Below are 22101 nucleotides of genomic sequence, written 5' to 3'. Positions count from 1 at the left end.
TTTTCCCATCGCCTTGGTCATCAGCACTTGGCTTTTAGTCATGCAAATATCTCTGACAAGTGGTCGCTCCACAGTCTGCTTGAATTCCTCTCTGCCTCATGGTCAGGCTGCAAATTTTCCAAACTCTTTTTTTTTTTTTTTTTTTTTTTGATCAGTCTTGTTCTGTAGCCCAGGTTGGAGTGTGGTGGCATGATCTTGGCTCACTGCAACCTCCGTCTCCCGGGTTCAAGCAATTCTCCTGCCTCAGCCTCCCAAGAAGCTGGGACTACAGGTGCCCACCACCATACCAGGCTAATTTTTGTATTTTTAGTAGAGATGAGGTTTCGCCATGTTGGCCAGGCTGGTCTTGAACACCTGGCCTCAAGGGATCTACCTGCCTCAGCCTCCCAAAGTGCTGGGATTACAGGTGTGAGCCACCACAGCTGGCCAATTTTCCAAACTTTTACACTCTGCTTGTCTTTTAAATATAAGTTGCAGCTTTAAGTCATTGCTTTGCTCCCGCGTCTGAGCACAGGTTGTTAGAAGCAACCATCCTACCTCTTGAACTTCTTACTACTTAGAAATTTCTTCCTCCAGCTACCCTAAATCATCACTCCCGAGTTTAAACTTCCGCAGATCCTGAGGCATGCACAGAATGCAGCCAAGCTCTTTGCTAAAACCTTAGCAAAGAACACGACCTTTGTTCCCATTTCCAATCGGTTCCTCATTTCCATCTGGGACTTTGTCAGCCTGGCCTTTACTGTCCATTTCATTATGAAAATTTTGGTCACAATCATTTAACCACTCTTCTAAGAAGCTCCAAACGTTTCCTCATCTTCCTGTCTTCTTCTGAGCCCTCCACACGCTTCCAGCCTCCGCCCATTACCCAGTTCCAAAGCTGCTTCCACATTTTCAGGTATCTTTCTTTATTGCAATGCCCTGCTCCTTGGCATGAATTTTCTGTGTTAGGCCATGCTTGCCATTGCTATAAAGAAACATCTGAGACTGGATACTTCATAAGAAAATAAGTTTAACTGGCTCGTGGTTCTGCAGGCTGTACAGGAAGCGTTGAAGCATCTGCTTCTGAGGAGACCCCAGGAAGTTTCCAGTCACTGCGGAAGGCGAAGGAGGAGCAGGCAGGGGAGTCGGAAGAGGTGCTGCACGCTTTTAAATGACCGGATCTCGTGTCAACTCAGAGCAAGGGTTCACTGATCTCCAAGGGGCGGCCCAGGCCGTTCACGAGAGACCGGTTCCCCTGACCCAGGCACCTCCTTCCAGGCCCCACCTCCAACACCGGGGGTTACAATTCAACATGAGATTTGGGCAGGTGAAAAATATCCAAACTGTATCACTTTTCCTCTGGAAATTGGTCACATTTTCATGTTTTTTTTATATGTCACGTCATTTGGGATTATGAATTGGGCTTTAAAATTTTTTTTTTGAGACCAGGTCTTGCTCTGCTGCCCAGGCTGGAGTGCAGTGGCATAACCTCAGCTCTCTGTAACCTTCTGGGATTCCCCCACCACACACACTTTCTGGACCTCAGCGGCCCCTGTTCACAATTCTCTTGCCAAAAGGACAAGGTTTCTATGGGAGTTTTAGCTTTCTGTGTTGTTAGCAGTTCCGTAACTGAGGCCCATCCTGGGGCAAAGCTAGGAGAGAAAAAAGAAAAGAAAACCAGGAAGCGGCTTCCCCACAGGGCCACTTGCACAGCTCTGGTTTACTTTGCAGAGTCCTGGGCAGGCGGGAGGTGTTGCAGGGAGGGGAGACGTCTTTTTTTTTTTTTTTCTTTCTTTCCTGGACTTGAGTTGTTAGTTGCAATAGTGAAAGAGGTGGGCTGGCCAGCAGGGTGTGATGGCTCACGCCTGTAATCCCGGCACTTTGGGAAGTCGAGGCGGGAGGATCACCTGAGGTCAGGAGTTTCAGACCAGTTTGACCAACAGGGTGAAACCCATTGCTACTGAAAATACAAAAATTAGCTGGGCGTGGTGGCACGTGCCTGTAGTCCCAGCTACTCAGGAGGCTGAGGAAGGAGAATTGCTTGAACCCAGGAGGTGGAGGTTGCAGTGAGCCGAGATCACGTCACTGCACTCCAGCCTGGGTGACAGAGCAAAACTCTGTCTCAAAAAAAAAACAAACAACAACAACAAAAAAAAACAGAGAGAGAGGCTGTGGACAGCTGACACAACCACCATCAAGGTATGGATCCTCTGTACGTAACTTTAAAACAGAGGAAGGATAATCTGGAGATGCTACAGTTAATCCAAAAAATGGATTTTAAATACTCCTATTTTGCTGGAGTGTTCACCTTTATTCATTACGAGGAGTTCTGCTGTGTTAAAGTTCCCTCGCTGGGCTGGGTGTGGTCACTCATGCCTGTAATCCCAGCACTTTGAGAGGCCGAGGTGGGCAGATTGCTTAAACCCAGGAGCTCGAGATCAGCCTGGGCAACATAGCAAGATCCTCGTCTCTACTAAAAACACAAAATGTAGCTGGGTGTCATGGCTCATGCCTGTAATCCCAGCTCCTTGGGAGGCTGAGGCAGGAGAATCACTTGAACTCAGGAGGTGGAGGTTGCAGTGAGCCGAGATTGTGCCATTGCACTCAAGCCTGGGTGACCAGAGTGAGGCTCCATTTCACAAGAGGGCAGAACAACCAAGAGAGACACATACGGACAATCCACCCACGACGGCTTCATCCACGGGAGACAATGTAAAGCCTGGCATCGCAGCCACGTGCACCATCCCACGGCAGGTCGGACGGACGGCCCTACAGCCTGTGTGGGGGAGGAGGGCGCCTCCTCTGGGACATCACCCCCGAGATAAGGAAGCGTCCTGTTCCTCCTGCATACATGGAGGTTTTTCTCACGCGTGTCCTTAAATCTACAACTGAACTCAGGTTAAGTGCTCTTAGTCTGGGATTAATGTTCAGAAACTGGGATGGATAGGTTTTCATATTATTAATGAAAAAGTGTTTCTTAAGTAAATGGAACAAGCAAGAATACGGTGGGAATGCCGCAGAACTGGGGCGACACTGGGCTTCAGAACAGCCGCTCTGAGCCGTCAGGCAGGTCCCTTCCGGAGCAACTGTCCACCTGACTGCAAGTCCACCTACAATCACGCCAACATCAAACTCATGTTTCATGAGCGAATCTACAAGAATGTCACAAACACTGACCAGTGCACACCAGAAGTCAGAGTCGCTCCAATATGACGCTGGCCTGCTAGCCCTCCCCCGCTAACCCTCCACCCCAGCCCTCCCCCAGCCCTCCCCCGCTAGCCCTCCCCCGCTAGCCCTCCCCTGCTAACCCTCCCCTGCTAGCCCTCCCCCCCAGCCCTCCCCTGCTCGCCCTCCCCTGCTCGCCCTCCCCTGCTCGCCCTCCCCTGCTAACCCTCCCCTGCTCGCCCTCCCCTGCTCGCCCTCCCCTGCTCGCCCTGGCCTGCTCGCCCTCCCCTGCTCGCCCTCCCCTGCTAACCCTCCCCTGCTCGCCCTCCCCTGCTCGCCCTCCCCTGCTAGCCCTCCCCCCCAGCCCTCCCCTGCTCGCCCTCCCCTGCTAGCCCTCCCCTGCTCGCCCTCCCCTGCTAGCCCTCCCCTGCTCGCCCTCCCCTGCTCGCCCTCCCCTGCTAACCCTCCCCTGCTCGCCCTCCCCTGCTCGCCCTCCCCTGCTAACCCTCCCCTGCTCGCCCTCCCCTGCTCGCCCTCCCCTGCTCGCCCTCCCCTGCTAACCCTCCCCTGCTCGCCCTCCCCTTCTAACCCTCCCCTGCTCGCCCTCCCCTGCTAACCCTCCCCTGCTAGCCCTCCCCCCCAGCCCTCCCCTGCTCGCCCTCCCCTGCTCGCCCTCCGCTGCTCGCCCTCCCCTGCTAACCCTCCCCTGCTCGCCCTCCCCTGCTAACCCTCCCCTGCTAACCCTCCCCTGCTCGCCCTCCCCTTCTAACCCTCCCCTGCTCGCCCTCCCCTGCTAACCCTCCCCTGCTAGCCCTCCCCCCCAGCCCTCCCCTGCTCGCCCTCCCCTGCTCGCCCTCCCCTGCTCGCCCTCCCCTGCTAGCCCTCCCCCCCAGCCCTCCCCTGCTCGCCCTCCCCTGCTCGCCCTCCCCTGCTCGCCCTCCCCTGCTAACCCTCCCCTGCTCGCCCTCCCCTGCTCGCCCTCCCCTGCTCGCCCTCCCCTGCTAACCCTCCCCTGCTCGCCCTCCCCTGCTCGCCCTCCCCTGCTAGCCCTGGCCTGCTAGTCCTGGCCCTGCCCTGCCCTGTGCAGCAAAGAAAGGGAGACAAGGAAAAGAAGGGAGGAGCCGCAAGAAAGGCAAAGAAAAGAAATGGGTCACATTTTTCACGAACTACTCTTTGCATCGACTTTGTTCTTCCTGTTTTTAATTTTTTGGCTGGGAGTGGAATAGAAAAAAGTGACGTCAAGATGCCCACTTCTAGTCAACAGGGTACTGAGGCTTTAACCAGGGCAGTCTGGGAAGGCAAGGCAAGGCAAGGCATCCGGGCTGGAAATTAAGAGGTAAAATGATCTCGCTTTGCAGGTGGCCTTATCTTGTGTATAGAAAATCCTAAGGACCTCACTAAAAAAAAAAAAAACAAGACCCAATAAACACGTTCAGCGACGCTGCAGGAGACAAGCTGAATACACAAAATCAGTTGTATTTCTGTATCTTTACAACAAATCACCTGAAGTTGAAATGAAGAAAATTGCATTTACAATAGCACCAAAAATAAAATGGTAATAAACCGAACAAAATTCATACTCTGAAAACTACAAAACTTGGTTGAAAGAAAGTAAAGAAGACCAAAATAAATGGAAAGGCACCCTCAATCCACGGATCTGGACCGAGCGTCGCCACGGCGGCAGCACTCTCAAAACGCATCCACAGATTCAACGCAACTCCCATCAAAATCTCACTTGGCTCCTCTGCAGAAACTGAAAAGCTTATCCTAAAAATTCACATGGAAATTTGTGGGACCCAGAATAGCCAAAACGATCTTGAAAAAAGAAGAACAAAGCTGGAGAACTCACACTTCCCCATTTCAAAGCTTACTACAAGGCTGCCATGAGGGTGTAAGAGCAGACACAGAGCAGCGGGCCAGGACCGAGGGTGGAAAGAGGCTGCCGGCCATGGGCGGCGGGTTTCCACACGGTGCCAGAGGTACGAGGGGAAAGAACAGTCCTTCTAACAAATGGCGCTGGCACAGAGGAATACCCACATATAAAAGGATGAAGTTAGGAGGGGCACGGTGGTCCACGCCTGTAACCCCAGCACTTTGGGAGGTGAAGACAGGCGGATCACCCGAGGTCAGGAGTTGGAGACCAGCCTGGCCAACATGGTGAAACCCCATCTGTACTCAAAATACGAAAGTTAGCTGGGTGTGGTGGTGCGTGCCTGGAATCCTAGCCTCTCAGGAGGCTGAGGCAGGAGAATCGCTGGAACCCAGGAGGTGGAGGCTGCAGTGAGCTGAGATCGCGCCACTGCACTCCAGCCTGGGAGACAGAATGAGACTCTTTGTCTCAAAAATAAATAAATAAAATAAAAAGATATAGTTAAGATACCTCAACCTCACACCATACACAAACTAACACATACTAACTTAAGATGGATCAGAGACCTAAATGTAAGAATTAAAACTTTATCAGGCCAAGTGTGGTGGCTCATGCCTATAATCCCAGCACTTTGGGAAGCCGAGGCAGGTGGATCACCTGAGGTCAGGAGTTTGAGACCAGCCTGGCCAACAGTTAAACCCCATCTCTACCAAAAATTAGCCAGGTGTGGTGTTGCACACCTGTAGTCCCAGCTACTCGGTAAGCCAAGGCAGAATTACTTGAACCCAGGAGGCGGGGGGGCCGCAGTGAGCCAAGATCACGCCACTGCATTCCAGCCTGGGTGACAGAGCGAGAGACTCTGCCCAACCACTGCCCCACACAAAAGAATTAAAGTTATAGCAGTCTGGGCAACCACAGTGATACCGTCTCTACAAAAACAGACATACGTGGTGCCTCACGCCTGTAATCCCAGCACTTTGGGAGGCTGAGGCAGGCAGATCACCTGAGGTCAGAAGTTCCAGACCAGCCTGGCCAACATGGTGAAACCCTGTGTCTACTAAAAATACAAAAATAAGCTGAGTGTGATGGTGGATGCCTGTAATCCCAGCTACTTGGGAGGCTGAGGCAGGAGAATCGCTTGAACCTGGGAGGCGGAGGTTGCAATGAGCCGAGGTCACGCCATTGCTCTCCAGTCTGAGTGACAAGAGAACTCTGTGTCAAGAAAAATACATAAATAAAAAATAAAAAATAATTAGCCCAGTTGGGTGGTGTGCACCTGTGGTCCCAGCTACTCAGGAGGTGGGGATGCCCTGAGCCCGGGGAGGTTGAGGCTGCAGTGAGCTGTCGCACCACTGCACCCCAGCCTGGGCAAGAGTGAAACCCCGCCTCTGAAAAATATTTACATTAGTATAAATAAACAATAGAACTATTTTTTTTGTTTGTTTTGAGACGGAGTTTCGCTCTTGTTGCCCAGGCTGAAGTGCAATGGCGAGGTCTCCACTCAGTGCAAACTCTGCCTCCCGGGTTCAAGCGATTCTCCAGCCTCAGCCTCCCGAGTAGCTGGGACTACAGGTGCATGCCACTTGCCTGACTATATAAAACTCTTAAGAAGAAGAAACAGGCACAGATCTTCATGATCTTGGATTAGGCAGCGGTTCCTTAGCTGTGACACCGAAAGCACAAGGAACAAGAATAAATCGGATTTCATCAAAATTAAAAACCTTTGTGCTTCAAAGGGCATCATCAAAAGGTAAAAAGACAACCCAAGAATGGTGCAAATATTTGCAAATCACGTATCTGATGAGGGTCTAGTATCCTGAATAAAGCACTACAACTCAATACAAAGAGAACTAGCCCAGTTAAAAACAGGCAAACGATCCAAATAGACATTTCTCCAAGACACACAAATGGCCAGTAAACCCCGCGAAAAAATGCTCAACACCATGAGGCATCAGAGAGATGCCGATCAAAACCACACTGACATGACATTCCACCTGGTGCCCGCAAGTTGCTGGAATCGATAAGAACCAGCGCTGGTGAGGCCGTGGGGGGCCCGGCACCGCCACACGCTGCTGGAGTGTGAAGCCGCAGCCACGGTGGAAAACTGTGGCCATTCTTCATGTGGGTGAACATCCAGTTGGGGGGGCCGAGACAGGCGGACCACCTGAGGTTAGGAGTTCACGACCGGCCTGGGCAACATGGCAAAACCCCCGTGTCTACTAAAAATACAAAAATTAGCCAGGCGTGGTGGCGGGCACCTGTAATCCCAGCTACTCAGGAGGCTGAGGCAGGAGAATCACTTGAGCCTGGGAGGCAGAGGTTGTGGTGAGCCAAGATCATGCCCCTGCACTCCAGCCTGGGCAACAGATCGAGACTCCAATTCAAAACAAAACAAAACAAAACAAAAACACAAAGCACTGGTTCATACAACTGCACAGGTGAACCCAGAAAGCCTGTGAGGTGAAAGTCACGGCAGGCCCCATGGCATCGATCCCACCTACACGGCAGTGCAGGACAGAGGGCTTTGCAGATAGCACGCGGCTGCCTAGGGCGGGAGAGACGGACCCGGAGGGTGACGGCTGGGCTGAAGCGTACAGTTTCTTCAGGAGATGAAAATGTTCTGAAATTGGCTGTGTGGATGGCGGCAGGTTTGTCAAGATATGCGGGACCCTGGAAGCGTACTCTTAAAACGAGTAGGATGGCAGGTGAGTAATATCTCGATACAGCTGTTGCCACAAGAGAGAAACCCAAACCCAAACCCACTCTTCAACCACGGGGCCGCTGCAGGGACAGCTTGTTGCACTCCCCGAGCCCCTCTCCCGGGGCTGCCCCCACTACTGGTGCCTGGCTGCTCACTTCCCTCGCAAGATCACTGGGTGCTCTCCCCTGGATCCGCTCCGGGGCTCACCCAGGGGTCTTCCGCGGGCAGTGAGGGGCTGTCCCGAGTCGCTCGGGAGTGCTGGGGCCTGGGCTGCAGATTCCTGGGGAACAAGCCAGGTGGTCCCTGGTGATCCCGGGGAAGGCCGTCCTGCTCCCCTGCAGCCAGGTCCAGCCGCTGCCAGGGAGGGCTGGGGTGGGGGTAGAGGGGTGGTGGGGGAGCAGCGGTCCCAGCCCCTCCTGGCCTCTGAGGACACCCTTGCCCATGCACCACCACGTGCTTCCTGCAGCACTCCCTAGGGAAAGGCTGGGCTGGCTGAGTCCCAGGGGCGTCCCTCCTTCCAGAAGGGTTTTTACTTGAAGTTGTGGGGAGCCAAGGCCAGGTGGGGGCGACTGGGGTCCCATGGTCCGCCAGTGCAGGTGCCCTGTCAGGCCTGCCGACAGGTCCACGGACTACAATGCCGAAATAAGAAGAACCCCTCCCCCGACCCAGCAGAGCACCTGGGGTCTTGGGAGGTGGGTGTGTGAGAAAGGCAGGGCTCGGGGTCACCGAGAGGAAACTCTGCTCTCAGCCCCGTGGCAGTGTCCCTAGCAGCTCCACTCACAGTCAGCAAAACCAGCCAGATGTGCATGGTGGAACAGCAGCATTAGCGGCGCCAGGAGTATTACCCAGCAGGAAAAAGGGACAAGCATTTGACACGTGACAACTTCACAGGGACAAAGACTTTGTGTGGAGGGAACGGTGCCAGAAAGGTGAACCATGGTCTGCTTCTGCTGATGTGACATTCCTGGGAAACAGTATGGGCTGGAGGGCAGATCTGTGGTCACCAGGGGCTGGGGGAAAGGGGCAGCCCTGAAGGGCTAGCAGAGGGGGTTTCAGGGTGATGGAAGGTTACAGCAGTGGTTACATGAATCCTTGCGTGCTGAAATTACAGTACGTCAAATCTTTAACTTGTTTTCCAGTATGATCTTGAAAAAAAAAAAAAAAAAAAGCTATCAACAAGACCCTGTCTCCACAACAAGTAATACAAATTAGCTGGATGTGGTGGCACACGCCAGTAGTCCCAGGTATTCTGGCGGCTGAGGTGGGAGGATCACTTGAGCCCCAGAGTTCCAGGCTGCAGTGAGCCATAATCACACCATGGCACTCCAGCCTGGGCAACAGCGAGACCCTGTCTCAAAAAACAAAACAAAACAAAACAAGCCTCCAAAACCCCAAACCATCACTGCTGCTCCAAGCATCTGCTGCCGGCCACCTGCAGTGGCCGCTGGATGGTGCCCCGCAAGCACCAGAGGCCCCCTGTTCTCTCCAGGAGGATGTAAAATGGGTCATGGCTACATTTGGGGTTTAATTACCATGATCGTCTTATTAAAGGTGGTCCTTCCACAGTTTCTGCTATGGTTTGAATGCTTGTCCCTCTAAAACCTGTTGAAATTTGCCTGTGACAGTATTGAGAGTAGAACCTTTAGACAGTGGTCAGGCCTTGAGGGTTGCACCCTAACAGCTGGGATGGGTGCATTGGCCCCCCCTGCCTTCCCCCACGTGACGGCACAGTTAGGTGGCCCTCGCCAGATGCTGGCACCTTCCCAGTACTGTGAGCCAGCTAGTCCCTTCATTATAAACTGCCCAGTCTCAAGGATTCTGTGATAGCAACACAAAATGGACAGTTTCTAAAGCTGAGTCCCTGGGAGACCATGAAGAGCCAACAGATGCAAACACTTTACAGGCAGGGGACAGAAGTGGACTCAGAGCTGGAAGAGCCCCCAAGGGCTCACCCCCACGATTTCACGTTTGAAGAAACCAGGGCTCAAAGGGCTGGCTTGTGGTCAAGCCAGCCACAAGCTGGGATCTGAGTCTGGAGCAAATCTTCCTTCCCTGCGTTCCTGCTCTGCGCAGGACCCGGCCGAGCTCAGGCGCAGGGGGCTCGGGGCCCCGCCCCGTCCACGACGGCCCTGCATTTCGTCCCACACATTTCCATGGCCACACTGCCGGCACCACGGCCAAGCGTGCCTTCCAGCAACAGCGTCTGCAGCCTCTGAAGACAAAGGCACCATTTCCCCATTACGCCCCATGCTTCTCGGAGCGGCGCCCTGCACGGCTTCCAGGAAGTCCTCTGTAGCCGGCCGGCTCCAACACCCTCGAAGTTGCTGCTTCCGCCTCTCTTCCAGCCCTTCCCCAACTCTCTGAGCCACCCACTGTGTGGTGCTTCCCTCTGCAGCCTCTCCTCCCGTTCGACTGTCCTCCCTCTGCACTGCCCAGCCCCCAGGCATCTCTGGCAGGACACCAGCTCTACCGCGAGGATCCACTCCTAATTTGTTTCATTTGTGATTGTCATGGCCCTAGGACCCCAACCTAGATTAGGAGATCAGGCTGGTCAGGCTCCAGCCAGCACTGGGCTCTGCGCCTTGCTGGGACGACAGGCAGCCACTAGCCTGCCAGAACAGGGAGCTGGCCAGCCAGGTCACCCCAATGCCAGAGCTGGGAACTGGCTCCAGGTTGCTCTGGGTTGTCAGGGCAGGCTCCTGCGAGCTCCAGGGAGGAACCTGCACACGGACAAGGCTGATCAGGTTCTCACTTCCCGGACAGGAGGAGGGAACGTGGACCCCACGCCACCGCCAGCCCTGCAGCAGGGCAGACGGTCGCTGGTGTTCCCTGGATGGCCTCCTGGGCTGACAAGGAACCTGGCACAAGGGGGAGGCCACTGTGGACAGCTGCTCCGGTCACGGCCGAGAGCAGAATCCCACCACAAAATGCTGCCAGAACACCCAGTCTCCAGCGGAGGCCCCTGGGTTCTCAGGGAGGGAGAGGGAAGGGAGGGGTCCGCGCCACAGGCAGGGTGTGGAGAGGCTGCGACTGAGGCCTGGGACGCAGCGTAGCCAGTGCCCATCCAGTCACGCCTGCAGCTCCCTGATGCAGGCTCCTGGTACCCTCCACACAGCTGGGGCTCCATGGGCCTGGGGCGCACTGCTGCAGGGAGCAGGTCATGGGGCTGAAGCCTCATCAGTGAGATGCCCTCCAGGCTGCCTGGCAGTCCCAGGGACAACAGAGGGAGCCTCAGCCAGCTACTTTTCTGCAGAATACCCGCAAGGGTTGTTGGAAGACCCCATCACCCCGGCTAACACGCACACCGCAGGAGGGCCACTGCCACGCAGGGAAAGACGACTTTCCCGCAAACCCGGATCTTCAGCTTCTTTAGTCCCGAGACCCAGCAGTGCAGAGCCAGACCCCTCACTGGAGTGGGGTGTGGAGCTGCCCCTCAGGGCACCTGCCCAGCGTGTTTCCTGGACATCAAGATTCGCACCTGGGCACCAGGACTCGAAACCCGCCGCCCTCTGGGGGCCCCACACCGTCCGCAACCCTCGCATGACTGCGGCCCGCAGACTCAGGATCACAGGAAGCTACTCCAGGGAGACAGGGAGCCGGTGTCCCTTGACGGAGACGCGTCCAGAGTGGCACCCTGGCTGTCACAGAGGGCAGCTGCCCAGAGGTGGCCATCAGGGCCGAGCCTCCATCTCACGTGCACAGAGCCCAGGTCTGGCTGGGCAGCCGCCCTACCGTGAGCATCCCCACGTTGGTCAAGGAGCTGAGCTTCAGGCAGGGTCACCGTGGGAGGGGGCCACACACAACCTGACCACGCTACCACACAGGAAGCCACACCCGGGTCCCCACTGCCCCCAAGTCCACGAGGCAGCGGGCGTGCAGGGCCACTTTAATACAGGCCGGCCCGCGTGGGGGTTGAGGTGGCGGCTCCCTTTGTCCTCGTGGCTTCCCACGGGTAGGGATGGCCCCAGGGAGATGGCCTCACAACCAAACCAGCCCCGGGGACGGGAAGGCACGCCATGCCCCACAGCCTCCTGTCCTGGCTGCTGGTGGCTCAGGGGCCCGCAGGGCAGGAGGGTCCCAGGTCTCACAGTTCCACGAGCCCCCAACACAGGGACCCCTACGGACAAACTTCGGATGCTACACTCGCCCGCGTGGCATCTCCCGGGCATCGGAGGTCCTCTCAGCAGGGCTGAGCCCCGTGGGCAGAGCCATGAGTAGCGGGGGTGAAGTCAGACCCATGAGTGGAGGGGTGAAGTCAGGGCTCCGGGAGTCATCAATCCAGCAAGAATGCCCCTGGCCCGCCGCCTTCAAAAGGGAAGGTGGGCATCTGGGGCGCGGAGGCAGAGGCACGGAGAGGTTCAGCACATGCTGGTCTCCTGGGGATGCCCCCATGGGCAGGGAAGCCGCGGCGCGCCGGGAAGCCAGGCCAAGGGAGGGGACCCGTCATGGAAGCCTGCACCAGCTAACAAGAGCAGCGAGGGGCAAGAGGGCACGCGGGGACCCCAAGGTCTGGAGGCGTCTTCCCCACAGCAGAGCACGAGCCACACGGGGCTGGGGCTGCAGGGGAACAGCACCGGGGTGTCAGGCCCAGGCCGAGGCCACCAGAAGTCACAGCCGGTAGAAGCTGGGCTTGGCAGAGAGTGCCATCCAGAGATGAGGGCAGGCCAGCGGTGCCCAAGCGTGTTCAGGCCCGAGTGCCGGGAGACGCTCTGGAGTCCTCCTGCGCGTGCCTGCGTGGCAGCGGCTCTGCTCAGCACCGTGGCACTGGGCTCCAGGGTACCCGGTCAGGGGCTGGCCACGGTCCCCGGGGCATCCCTGTGAGTCCTGCCAAAGGAGGCCATGTTACGAAGCTGCCACCAGGTCCGCCTGCCTCGGCCTGGACTTGACAGGGACTTTCTCTGTGGAAGAAACAGAAACATTGATGACATGCTCAAGACCCCACAGGCAGGGACCTCCAGAGAGGGACAAGGCCACGGGGGTGGCGAGGGCCAGCGCTGGGGCTTCATACTAGGGAGGGGAGTGGCCAGCTCTGGGGGAGGCAAGTGACGAACAGGAAGCCGACGGGGCTGACAGACAGGCCGGGGTGCAGGACACTTGGCCGGGCAGCGCAGCCCTCCCAGCGGGACCCAAAGATGGGAAAAGGAACAGAACAAACGTGGACGGGCGATTCTAAGTCAGGTTCCCAGCGGGCAGGCTGCCGGCTGTGCTGAAAGGTGCCCTGGGGACAGCCAACCCTGTCTGTGACATTTCTGACGAATCCTGGGCTAGACCCTGGGAATGAGCTCGTGTTGCCAAAGACAGCTGTCCCCAGTTCTGATTTCTGGATGTGCCTCTTTGAAGGGAGCACCGCTCTCTTACGCAGTTAGCCAGTTACCCAACCCCTGGGAGACCTAAGGCCAATCCCGAGGCCAGGCATGCACACCCCGAGCCACGCAGCCAGGTGCCCAGGGCTCGCCCGTGGCCAGGAAGGCCGGACGACCTCTCCAAGTGGGAAGGGCTGGGAGTCTCCTCGTCTGTGAATTCCAACCACTTGAAAGGATCAGGCATGGAAATACCTGGGATCTTCTCAGGAAGGGGCTCGGAGGGCACCTCGGGCAGCTCTATTTGTTCCTGCAAGAAGCAAAGGGCAAGGCCGTGAGCAGGTGACAGGTCTCCCTGGGCCTCCCCCAGGGAGGACACGGATTCCCGCCAGTCAGACACTGTCGGCTGGAGTTAAAGTGACAGGAACCTGCTGCTCAGGAGACCCGAGTATGCTCCCGCCCCGGCTTCCGGCGCCACCAGAATCCCCCAGGTGTGATGCAGCCACAGCCTCCCAACAGGCCCTGGGCCCCGAGAGCTAGAAAGAGGCCACGCTGGGTGAGCCCAGAGACCCTGGCTCTCAGGGACCGGGGGGTCACACAGACACCCAGGTCATACGGTGTCCACAACTGCAGGGCGGGCCGTGGTACCACACTGTCCCAGTGAACCCAGCTGCCTAAGCCACCACGGGCGCTTCAGCCTCTCAGCTGGGCCTACCCTGGAGGCCCCCCGAGGACTCGGACCCTCAGGAGAAAGTAAGTGAGCAGGTGGGCTCAGGGCACCACAGGCAGCACAGCGCCAGAGCGATGGGGCGGCTGGCAGCAGGGCTGGCTCTGGGGTCACAGGGCAAATTTGGTAAACTGAGGCAGTGGCCCAGAGAGGGACAACCCTTTCCCGGGGAGTGAATGCAGACCCAGAGCCTGGATGTAAGTGTGGAGCCAGGACGAGGCCCCCGCGGGGACGGCCCGTGTGGGATGTGAGCCCGCAGCCGCCCACGGATCAAGCACCACATCCATAATAGCCGGGGACAGAAAGGGGCCGAGGCACCAGAAGGCCCAGCATCCCCGCTCCGTCCAGGGCATGGGCCAGCCCGCCTGCACCAGACCGTCCGGTGAGCAACCCTGAAAACGGAGGCACCTCAGGCAGGAAAACCAGTCGCAAACCCCGGACCGTTTGCTCAAGGGACACACATGCGGTATCACCACGGGCGGGAGATTCCTGCGGGTCTGAGCTCCGGGGTCCCATCGCCTGAGTGACTGCTCTCAGTCCTGGGGGTCCCGTCCCATCCCCCGAGTGACCACACTCAGTCCTGGGGGCTGTCACCTGAGTGATTGCGCTGAGCTCCTCCAGGATGGCGTCTTCATCCTCCTGAGTGAAGCTTCCTGCCAGGAGTTCATCTATTTGCTGCGAAAGGACGGGTGGTGGTGAGAGCGGTGAGGCGGCGGCCCCCCGTGGGGGAAGGAGGCGGCCTGTGGCTGGGGCTCGTCCCCTTGAGAGAAGGTGGCTGCTGTAGGGTGTGGGACAGTTTGGCCCTCGAGGGTGGCCCTGTGCGTTCACGCAGTTGGGGCAGGCCGGTCAGGGTGCCACCTACCCGCTGGTACTCCACGGCCTCCTGCGTCTCGTCCAGGATCCTCTCCACCTCTTCAATGGACATCACCTGCAGACACGGGTGTTGACGCCGTCGGGGGGGGGCCGGTGGTGGACCCCAACGGAGACTACTGGGCCCTCGGCCCACAGCCTCATCCCTCTGTTTTTATTTATTTTTAGGGACAGAGTCTTGCTCTGTCACTGAGGCAGGAGAGTGGTGGCGCAATCTTGGCTTACTACAACCTCCGCCTCCCGGGTTCAAGCGATTCTCCTGCCTCAGTCTCCCAAGTAGCTGGGACTACAGGCACCTGCCACCATGCTCAGCTAATCTTTCGTATTTTTAGTAGAGATGGGGTTTCATTGTGTTGGCCAGGCTGGTCTTGAACTCCTGACCTCATGATCTACCCACCTCAGCCTCCCAAAGTGCTGGGATTTACAGGCATGAGCCACTGTGCCCAGCTCTATTTCTTTTATTTTTTTAGAAAGGAGGTCTTACTGTGTTGCCCAGGCTGGGCTCAAGCGACCCGTCCCAGTAGCTGGGACTCTAGGCACATGCCACCACGCCCAGCTCCTGTCCCTGTTCAAATGAGGCCAGGCCATGTGTGTCCCAGGCACAGCCCTGTCCTGAGGCCACAGGAGCCGTGTGATGAGTCTTTTCAGAGGCCGCACTGCACTGCTCTGACGCCCGCTGGCCCTTCTCACACCTGAGTCAGCTCTAACCGTCACAGGTAAATAAGCCAAAGGGGCCGAGCGAGTGGCTCACACCTGGAATCCCAGCACTGTGGGAGGCCGAGGCGGGCGGATCATGAGGTGAAGAGATTGCAACCATCCTGGCCAACATGGTGAAACCCCGTCTCTACTAAAAAACACAAAAATTAGCTGAGCGGGGTGGTGTGCGGCTGTAGTTCCAGTTACTTGGGAGACTGAGGCAGGAGAACTGAACCAGGGATGCAGAGGTTGCAGGGAGCTGAGATGGCGCCACTGCACTCCAGCCTGGCAACAGAGTGAGACTCTGTCTCAAAAATAAATAAATAAATAAATAAATAAGCAAAAGGTGGAACATTCTGGGCAGTGACTCGATTTCCTCTGAATGGCAAGGTCAAAGGGCCACTTCTGCCTCACTGGTGCACACCGCTGGGACTCACCAGACACTTGCAAGAGTGATACAGCCAGGCCTCCCGCCAGGTGAGTCCCCACTCTCCAACCAGCTCCACCCACTGGCCCCACGCCAGCACTGGGATGAGGTTGGTGGGGGCATGTGGCATGGCCGTGCTGGGCTTCACATCCATGCCAGGTTGGAGTCGAGGCTGGTATTCACCTCCTCCAAGAAGCCTTTTTTTATTTTTATTTTTTGTGCCAGAGTCTTGGTTTGTCGCCAGGCGCCAGGCTGGAGTACAGTGGCGCGATCTCGGCTCACTGCAACCTCCGCCTCCCGGGTTCAAGCAATTCTCTTGTCTCGGCCTCCCAAGTAGCTGGGACTACAGGCGTGCACCACCACGACCAGCTAATTTTTGTATTTTTTTAGTAGAGACGGGGTTTCACCATGTTGGCCAGGATGGTCTCGATCTCTTGACCTCGTGATCCACCCACCTCGGCCTCCCAAAGTGCTGGGATTACAGGCGTGAGCCACCGTGCCCGGCTGCCTTTTTTTATTTTTTTATTTTGGAGACAGTTTTGCTCTCATTGCCCAGGCTGGAGTACAAACCTTGGCTCACTGCAACCTCCATCTCCTGATTCAAACGATTCTCCTGCCTCACCCCCTTGAGTAGCTGGGATTAAGGGCACCTAACACCACGCCCGGCTCATTTTTGTGTCATCAATAGAGACGGGGTTTCACCAAGTTGGCCAGGCTGGTCTTGAACTCCTGTCCTCAGGTGATCTGCCCACCTCGGCCTCCCAGAGTGCTGGGATTACAGGCACAAGCCCCCAGGTAGCCTTCTATGATTAGTTTGCCAGCTCCCTCCCCACCCTCAGTCTTCCCCTCTAGATCACTTCGGTGCCTGGGGGCCCAGTTCCTACAGTTCCCAGCCTGTGCTGCACCCCACCCTCAGGTCCCTGCCTCCCTGCCTGCCAGGCAGCACCGACACACCTCCCCTTGCCCTGTGTCTGACACAGACACCATGGGACAAGCTCTCCACCCTCTCCCCAACTCCAGCACTGCTGGGCTCCCCACCCCTCCGCACCCCATCCTGCAGCCCCACCTGCTGGGCTCCCCACTCCCCACGCCCCACCCTGCGGACCCACCTGCTGGGTTCCCCACTTCCCACACCCCACCCTGCGGACCCACCTGCTGGGCTCCCCACTGCCCACGCCCCACCCTGCAGACCCACGTGGTGGGCTCCCCACTCCCCACACCCCTCCCTGCAGCCTCACCTGGCAGGCTCCCCACTCCCCACACCCCACCCTGCAGCCTCACCTGCTGGGCTCCCCACTCCCCACACCCCACCCTGCAGCCTCACCTGGTGCATCTTGTTCAGACACTCATTTCCCAGCTGCAGCCCTTCCATCACCTTCATTTCGATCTGAGTGAACTCAATACTCTGAACCTGAAAAGGACACCAAGCAGACTCAGGCGCTGAGGGTCCGGCGTGCCCTCTTCGCAGTCCAGGGGCAGGGCTCAGGATGACACCCCTGCTGACCACGTGCTTCTGGGCGTGAGGACAACCCCAGCCCCTGCTCCTCCCTGTCCTCTGCGCTGCCAGGCGGGGACGTGCAGGACTGAGAAGGCACCGGGGAGACGCTGCAGAAGGTGCTGGTTGCTTGTTAGTAGCTCTGGTTACCAGAGAGCAGAACCACGCCACTTGGGTCCCTAACACCAGGGACACTCAGTCCCCCACACAGACCCCTGACCTACCCAAACCAAGCGGGGCGGCCCAGCGTTTCCAACCTCGGTCCTGCGAGAGCCCCCTTCCCCCCAGCCCCTTAGGACCATGGGCTTCCGGCAGACTCCCCTTGGATTCCAGGCCCACCCCACTGCCAGGTCAGCTTCAGCCTGAGGCATGTGAGGGGCTTTCAGCTGTCGGGAGAAGCTCCCAGGTCCACGCAGCCGGGCCAGCTGCCTCCCGCTGCACCTGCGCCCCAGGGTGAAGCACCCAGCGCCTACCATGGCCTCCAGGCTGCTGATCTGGCTCTCTGTCCTGTCCAGGAGCTGCTCCTGGTATCGCTTCTTCCTGAGCAGCAGCTTGGCCCGTCTGCAGAGGAAAGCCCGAGAGTGACCCGCTGTGGCCCTGCCCAGGCCCCCACCCCAGCCAACAGGGCGTCCACGCTGCCGGGCCTGCTCACTCCTTCCTGCCGTCCCGAAGCAGCTGCCGGGCCAGGGCACGCTCACGCTCCAGCTGCTGGGCGACCCTCTTCTGGTACTGCCTCAGCTTGTCCCGCTGCTGCTTCAGTTGCTGCCAAGAGAGAGCAGGCCTGGAGTTACCCAGCCACGCTGCGGGCCCCGGCCATGCCACTGAGTGCCAGACGTGGAGGCCAAGTGGTCCTCCACGAGTGTCCTTCATGGGGCAGGGTTGTCTCCCAGGGAACAGGTGGCACTAGCTGGAGACATCTGGGAGATGGAAGGCAGGGACACTGCTCCACGTCCTGCCACACATGGGACAGCCCCACCAGTCACCCAGACCCCACAGCCCACCACGGGGATGGGGCGTTGCTGTTGGGCCGCTCTGGAGGCTGCCTGTCAACGGTGTGACGCTCGGGGCTCAGGCCAGGGAGCAGCTACCAGGAACTCAAAGATTTGGATTCAACAGAGAACACGCAGATGGCGAGCACCCAAATGCCAGCAGCCCACACAGCCGGGTTAGGGCTCGGACACCCCCAGCTTCTCCCCTTGGGCTTTAGCTGTCCCTTTGCTGGCCACCCCCCGGGCAGGGATACACACACGGTGACGTGCCCTGCAGACCCGCTGACTGCCTCCCATCCAGGCGCTGCCCCAGAAAGGGTGCTTGGCCATTGAGAAATGAACTTCAGCTAGTCCTGCCCCATCAGGCCCGTGAGCTTTCCAAACGTCATCACTGCAGACAGTGCTGAGCCCATGCAGGCACAGGGATGAGAGCCTTAAGGCACGATACCGAGGGGCATTAGCTCCGTCAGGACCTGGCCACGGGTTTAACGCTCCTCATGGCAAGTGAGGGCTCCCTCTACCTGAGAGGGCTCATTCCCGGCTCCCTGCCCAGTGCCAAAACTTGTGGGTCCTCTCACTGCTACAGGGAAAGGTGCCCCCCGCCCAGCCCCATTGCTGGGGAGACCCAGGGGCCAAAGGCAGGCAGGTATGGCCAGGCTGCCCTGCCGTAAAGTCAGGTCTCAGCAGAGGGTCACAGGCAGCATGGAGTCCATCTGTTATCAGGGAAACAGAAAAAAGCAATCATTTGTGCAACTGTGTGGTAAGGACGCTGTTCCCAAGGGCCCGAAATCCTGGGGGCCCTACGGCAGCCGGAACACGGGTCTGCACAGCCCGGAGCCCACAGGGACCCTTGGCAAGTGCAAAGCGCTGCTTGAAGGGAAACCAGAGCCGAGTCCTTAGAGAGGGAGGGAGCGCCTTGGGGCTGCCAGGGGAGCTGGGGGCCGGGCCGGGCTGTCCTGCAGGCGGCTGGGGCGTGCCCAGAGAGGTGCCCCTCTTCTCTAGGGAGAAACGCGACCGTTGTTTCTTTTCATGGCTGATGGGCTCAGATGCCAGGGTAAGATCCCCTCGTCCATTTCCAGTCACTTCTCTTTTAGTATAAAATCAACCCATCTCTGTTTCAGAAAACTCGGAGAAGCAAGCATCCGAGAACGCGAGCCCCGCTCCCGTTTCGGGGGCTGTTCCCAGCCCGCGCGTCCTGGGCCTGCCGGGCGAGTCCCCCCACGGCCGCCGACGTTCCCACCGGAGCCGCCGGGGCGGGCAGGGCTCAGGCTGGGGCCGCCGCAAACCGGCGCGCAAACCCCGGGGTCCCGCTCCCAGGCGCGGCGGCCGCTCCTCGGACCGCGGCGGGGGCGAGGGGCAGGGGGAGGGGCGGCCCCGCAGCCGCCGGCCGCGCCCACGCCGGCGGGGTCAGCAGCCCCCGCGCCGCGCGGGAGACCCCGGCCCGAGGCCCCGCGGGCGAGGAGGAGCGCGGGGCGGAGCGGCCGGGCGGCGCGGCGCGCCTCAGTTTCCCCACCCGACGGCGGCGCGCTTCCCGCCTCCCGCCCGGCCCCGGGCCTCACCAGGATGGCCTTGTCCTGCTCCGTGACGCGGCTCTGCTTCTTGCGGCCGAACAGGTTGCCCATGGCGGCGCCGGCCCCGCGGAGTCCGATCGCCGCCGCCGCCGCCCCGCGGCCACCGTAGCTCAGGCCCTCCCCGCTACGGCGGCCGCGCCGGGCCAGACTCCGCGGAACGCGAAGCCCGCGCTCCTCAACCGGCCGCGCGCCCTGGCCGCGGGTTCGAAACCACAGCCGGGAGGTCTCGGCCTCCTTGGACTCGTACAGAGAAGCGGCCCCGACCACCTGGATGGTAGCGCCCGGGACGTTCCAAATGACGTGTTTCCGTGCGCCCTCCTCGTGCAGGCGAAGACGAAACTTTCTCATCTCCTAATTAGAAGGGATCCTTTTAGATGACAGTATTGAGTCTCCCCGGGTTTTCAGGAAACGTGTGCAGGAATCACTGTTCCCGCGGGCTCTGAACACAAAATGCTGCATTTAGTGACGTTACATCCAACGTTCTGCCCCGTAAAACAGTGTTCCCCGAAATGCGCCCAGCAGCGCCTTCCATCCAGCGGCTCAGCCCGGGGATCTCCCCTCTCCCACCGCGCTGCTCTCTGCCTGTGGATCGGGGTGAGGGGAAGCTCAGCATGGCCGGGTTCAACTTCTCCTTCCAAGGAATCGTGGCTGCGTCCCCTGCAGAAGCGTTCCTCCCTAGAGGGCTAAGAAACAGGCGAGGGGGGAAAGGGGTGCAAGGGAGAAGCCACCCCACCCCCAGCCCCCGGTTCCCGCCTTAGTATCCTGGCTGTGGTTTCTGAGCATTCACTGTCACAGAAAAGCACTCAGCTGAGGATAGCTGGAGGCCAGGAGTTCAAGACCAGCCTGGGCAACATAGCAAGACCCGCCCCCCCTACAAAAAATATAACAAATAACATCGAAAGGACAATAATTATCACCTGCGCCAAAACTTTGCCCCCACCCCGCCCCAGAACCTGCCCTGAGGTGAGGGGGCCTCTGAATTTTTGTGGGGGTTTATCTCCCACCCTATGACTTGTCTCACTAAGACATCTAAAGTACTTTTTGCTTTAGTGTCCATGGGGACGTTGAAAACAAGAAAACGTACTTGCTACTTCCTGCTCCTCATGAAGGGGGAAGGGCAGGGCTGGGTAGAGAAGGGCGTGGTCCCTGGCTAGGGATCCCCCCAACCGCCCGTACCCACAAACCTAAGTGAGGACGGGGATTGGTGTTTTCCTGCCCAAATGTCGTTTTCCAAAGACCACCCTGGCCTGCCACGTCCCCAACTTGTGCCTATGAAATCCCCAAGACACTCGCAGGCCAACACAAGTGGCTGGACTTGGAGAGCTACACGTAGGCGGAAGAGAAGACACGTGGGCGGGACGGGGCGAGGGCGTGGGGGGGGCGGGGCACGCGGGCGCTCCGGGAGGCCACTGAGGGCGACACGCGGTGGAGTTTGCCCCGGGGCGGTCAGGAGAGCCCAGGCTGCGCAGCGATCCCACTCCGGGGGACACCTGCCCACTCCATCCCCTCCTGGCTTCCCCCATCCGCTGAGAGCCACCTCCACTCACTAAAACCTCGCACCCCAGCCTGACCAACATGCAGAAACCCCGCCTCTCCTAAAAATACAGAAAGTAGGCCGGGAGCAGTGGCTCACGCCTGAAATCCCAGCACTTTGGAAGGCCAAGGCAGGTGTATCACGAAGTCAGGAGTTTGAGACCTGCTTGGGCAACACGGTGAAACTCCGTCTCCACTAAAATACAAAAAATTAGCTGACTGTGGTAGTGGATGCCTGGAATCCCAGCTACTCTGGAGGAACCTCTTGAACCCAGGAGGCAGAGGCTGCAGTGAGCTGAGAATGGGCCACTGCACTCCAGCGTGGGCGACAGTGAGACTCCGTCTAAAAAAAAAAAAAAAAAATCAGCCGGGCGCGGTGGCTCACGCCTGTAATCCCAGCACTTTGGGAGGCCGAGGCGGTTGGATCACGAGGTCGAGAGATCGAGACCATCCTGGTCAACATGGTGAAACCCCGTCTCTACTAAAAATACAAAAAAAAATCAGCTGGGCATGGTGGCGCGTGCCTGTAATCCCAGCTACTCAGGAGGCTGAGGCAGGAGAATTGCCTGAACCAAGAGGCGGAGGTTGCGGTGAGCCGAGATCGCGCCATTGCACTCCAGCCTGGGTAACAAGGGCGAAACTCCGTCTCAAAAAAAAAAAAAAAAAAAAAAAAAATCAGCCAGGCGTAGTGGCACACACCTGTAATCCCAGGTACTGGGGAGGCTGAGACAGGAGAATCGCTTGAACCCGGGAGGTGGAGGTTGCAGTGAGCCGAGAT

General features: G+C 58.4%; 1 protein-coding gene across 1 annotated transcript; it reads right to left on the bottom strand.

Annotated features, from left to right (window-relative positions):
* Positions 1-11584: 11584 nt before the first annotated feature.
* CHMP6 (charged multivesicular body protein 6) lies at positions 11585-21135 on the bottom strand. Its single transcript, XM_039476832.2, has 8 exons — positions 19779-21135; positions 17883-17992; positions 17704-17791; positions 17060-17146; positions 14605-14670; positions 14337-14417; positions 13271-13325; positions 11585-12613 (listed from the first exon to the last, which is right to left on the bottom strand). The coding sequence occupies exons 1-8, from the start codon at positions 20136-20138 to the stop codon at positions 12558-12560; spliced, it is 903 nt and encodes a 300-aa protein (XP_039332766.1). The 5' UTR covers positions 20139-21135; the 3' UTR covers positions 11585-12557.
* Between the last annotated feature and the right edge of the window lie 966 nt (positions 21136-22101).

The sequence above is a fragment of the Saimiri boliviensis genome, chromosome 17 (assembly GCF_048565385.1).
Source record: "Saimiri boliviensis isolate mSaiBol1 chromosome 17, mSaiBol1.pri, whole genome shotgun sequence".
Classification (NCBI taxonomy): Eukaryota; Metazoa; Chordata; class Mammalia; order Primates; family Cebidae; genus Saimiri; species Saimiri boliviensis.
This window is presented reverse-complemented; position numbering and strand designations above follow the sequence as displayed.

Coding starts and splice junctions, on each gene's coding strand:
- CHMP6 (XM_039476832.2), bottom strand. CDS start 20,138: ATGAGAAAGTTTCGTCTTCGCCTGCACGAGGAGGGCGCACGGAAACAC. Junction 17,147..17,703: donor TCAGCAGCCTGGAGGCCATG/GTAGGCGCTGGG, acceptor TGTCCTTTTCAG/GTTCAGAGTATTGAGTTCAC. Junction 14,671..17,059: donor GTCTGAACAAGATGCACCAG/GTGAGGCTGCAG, acceptor CCGTGTCTGCAG/GTGATGTCCATTGAAGAGGT.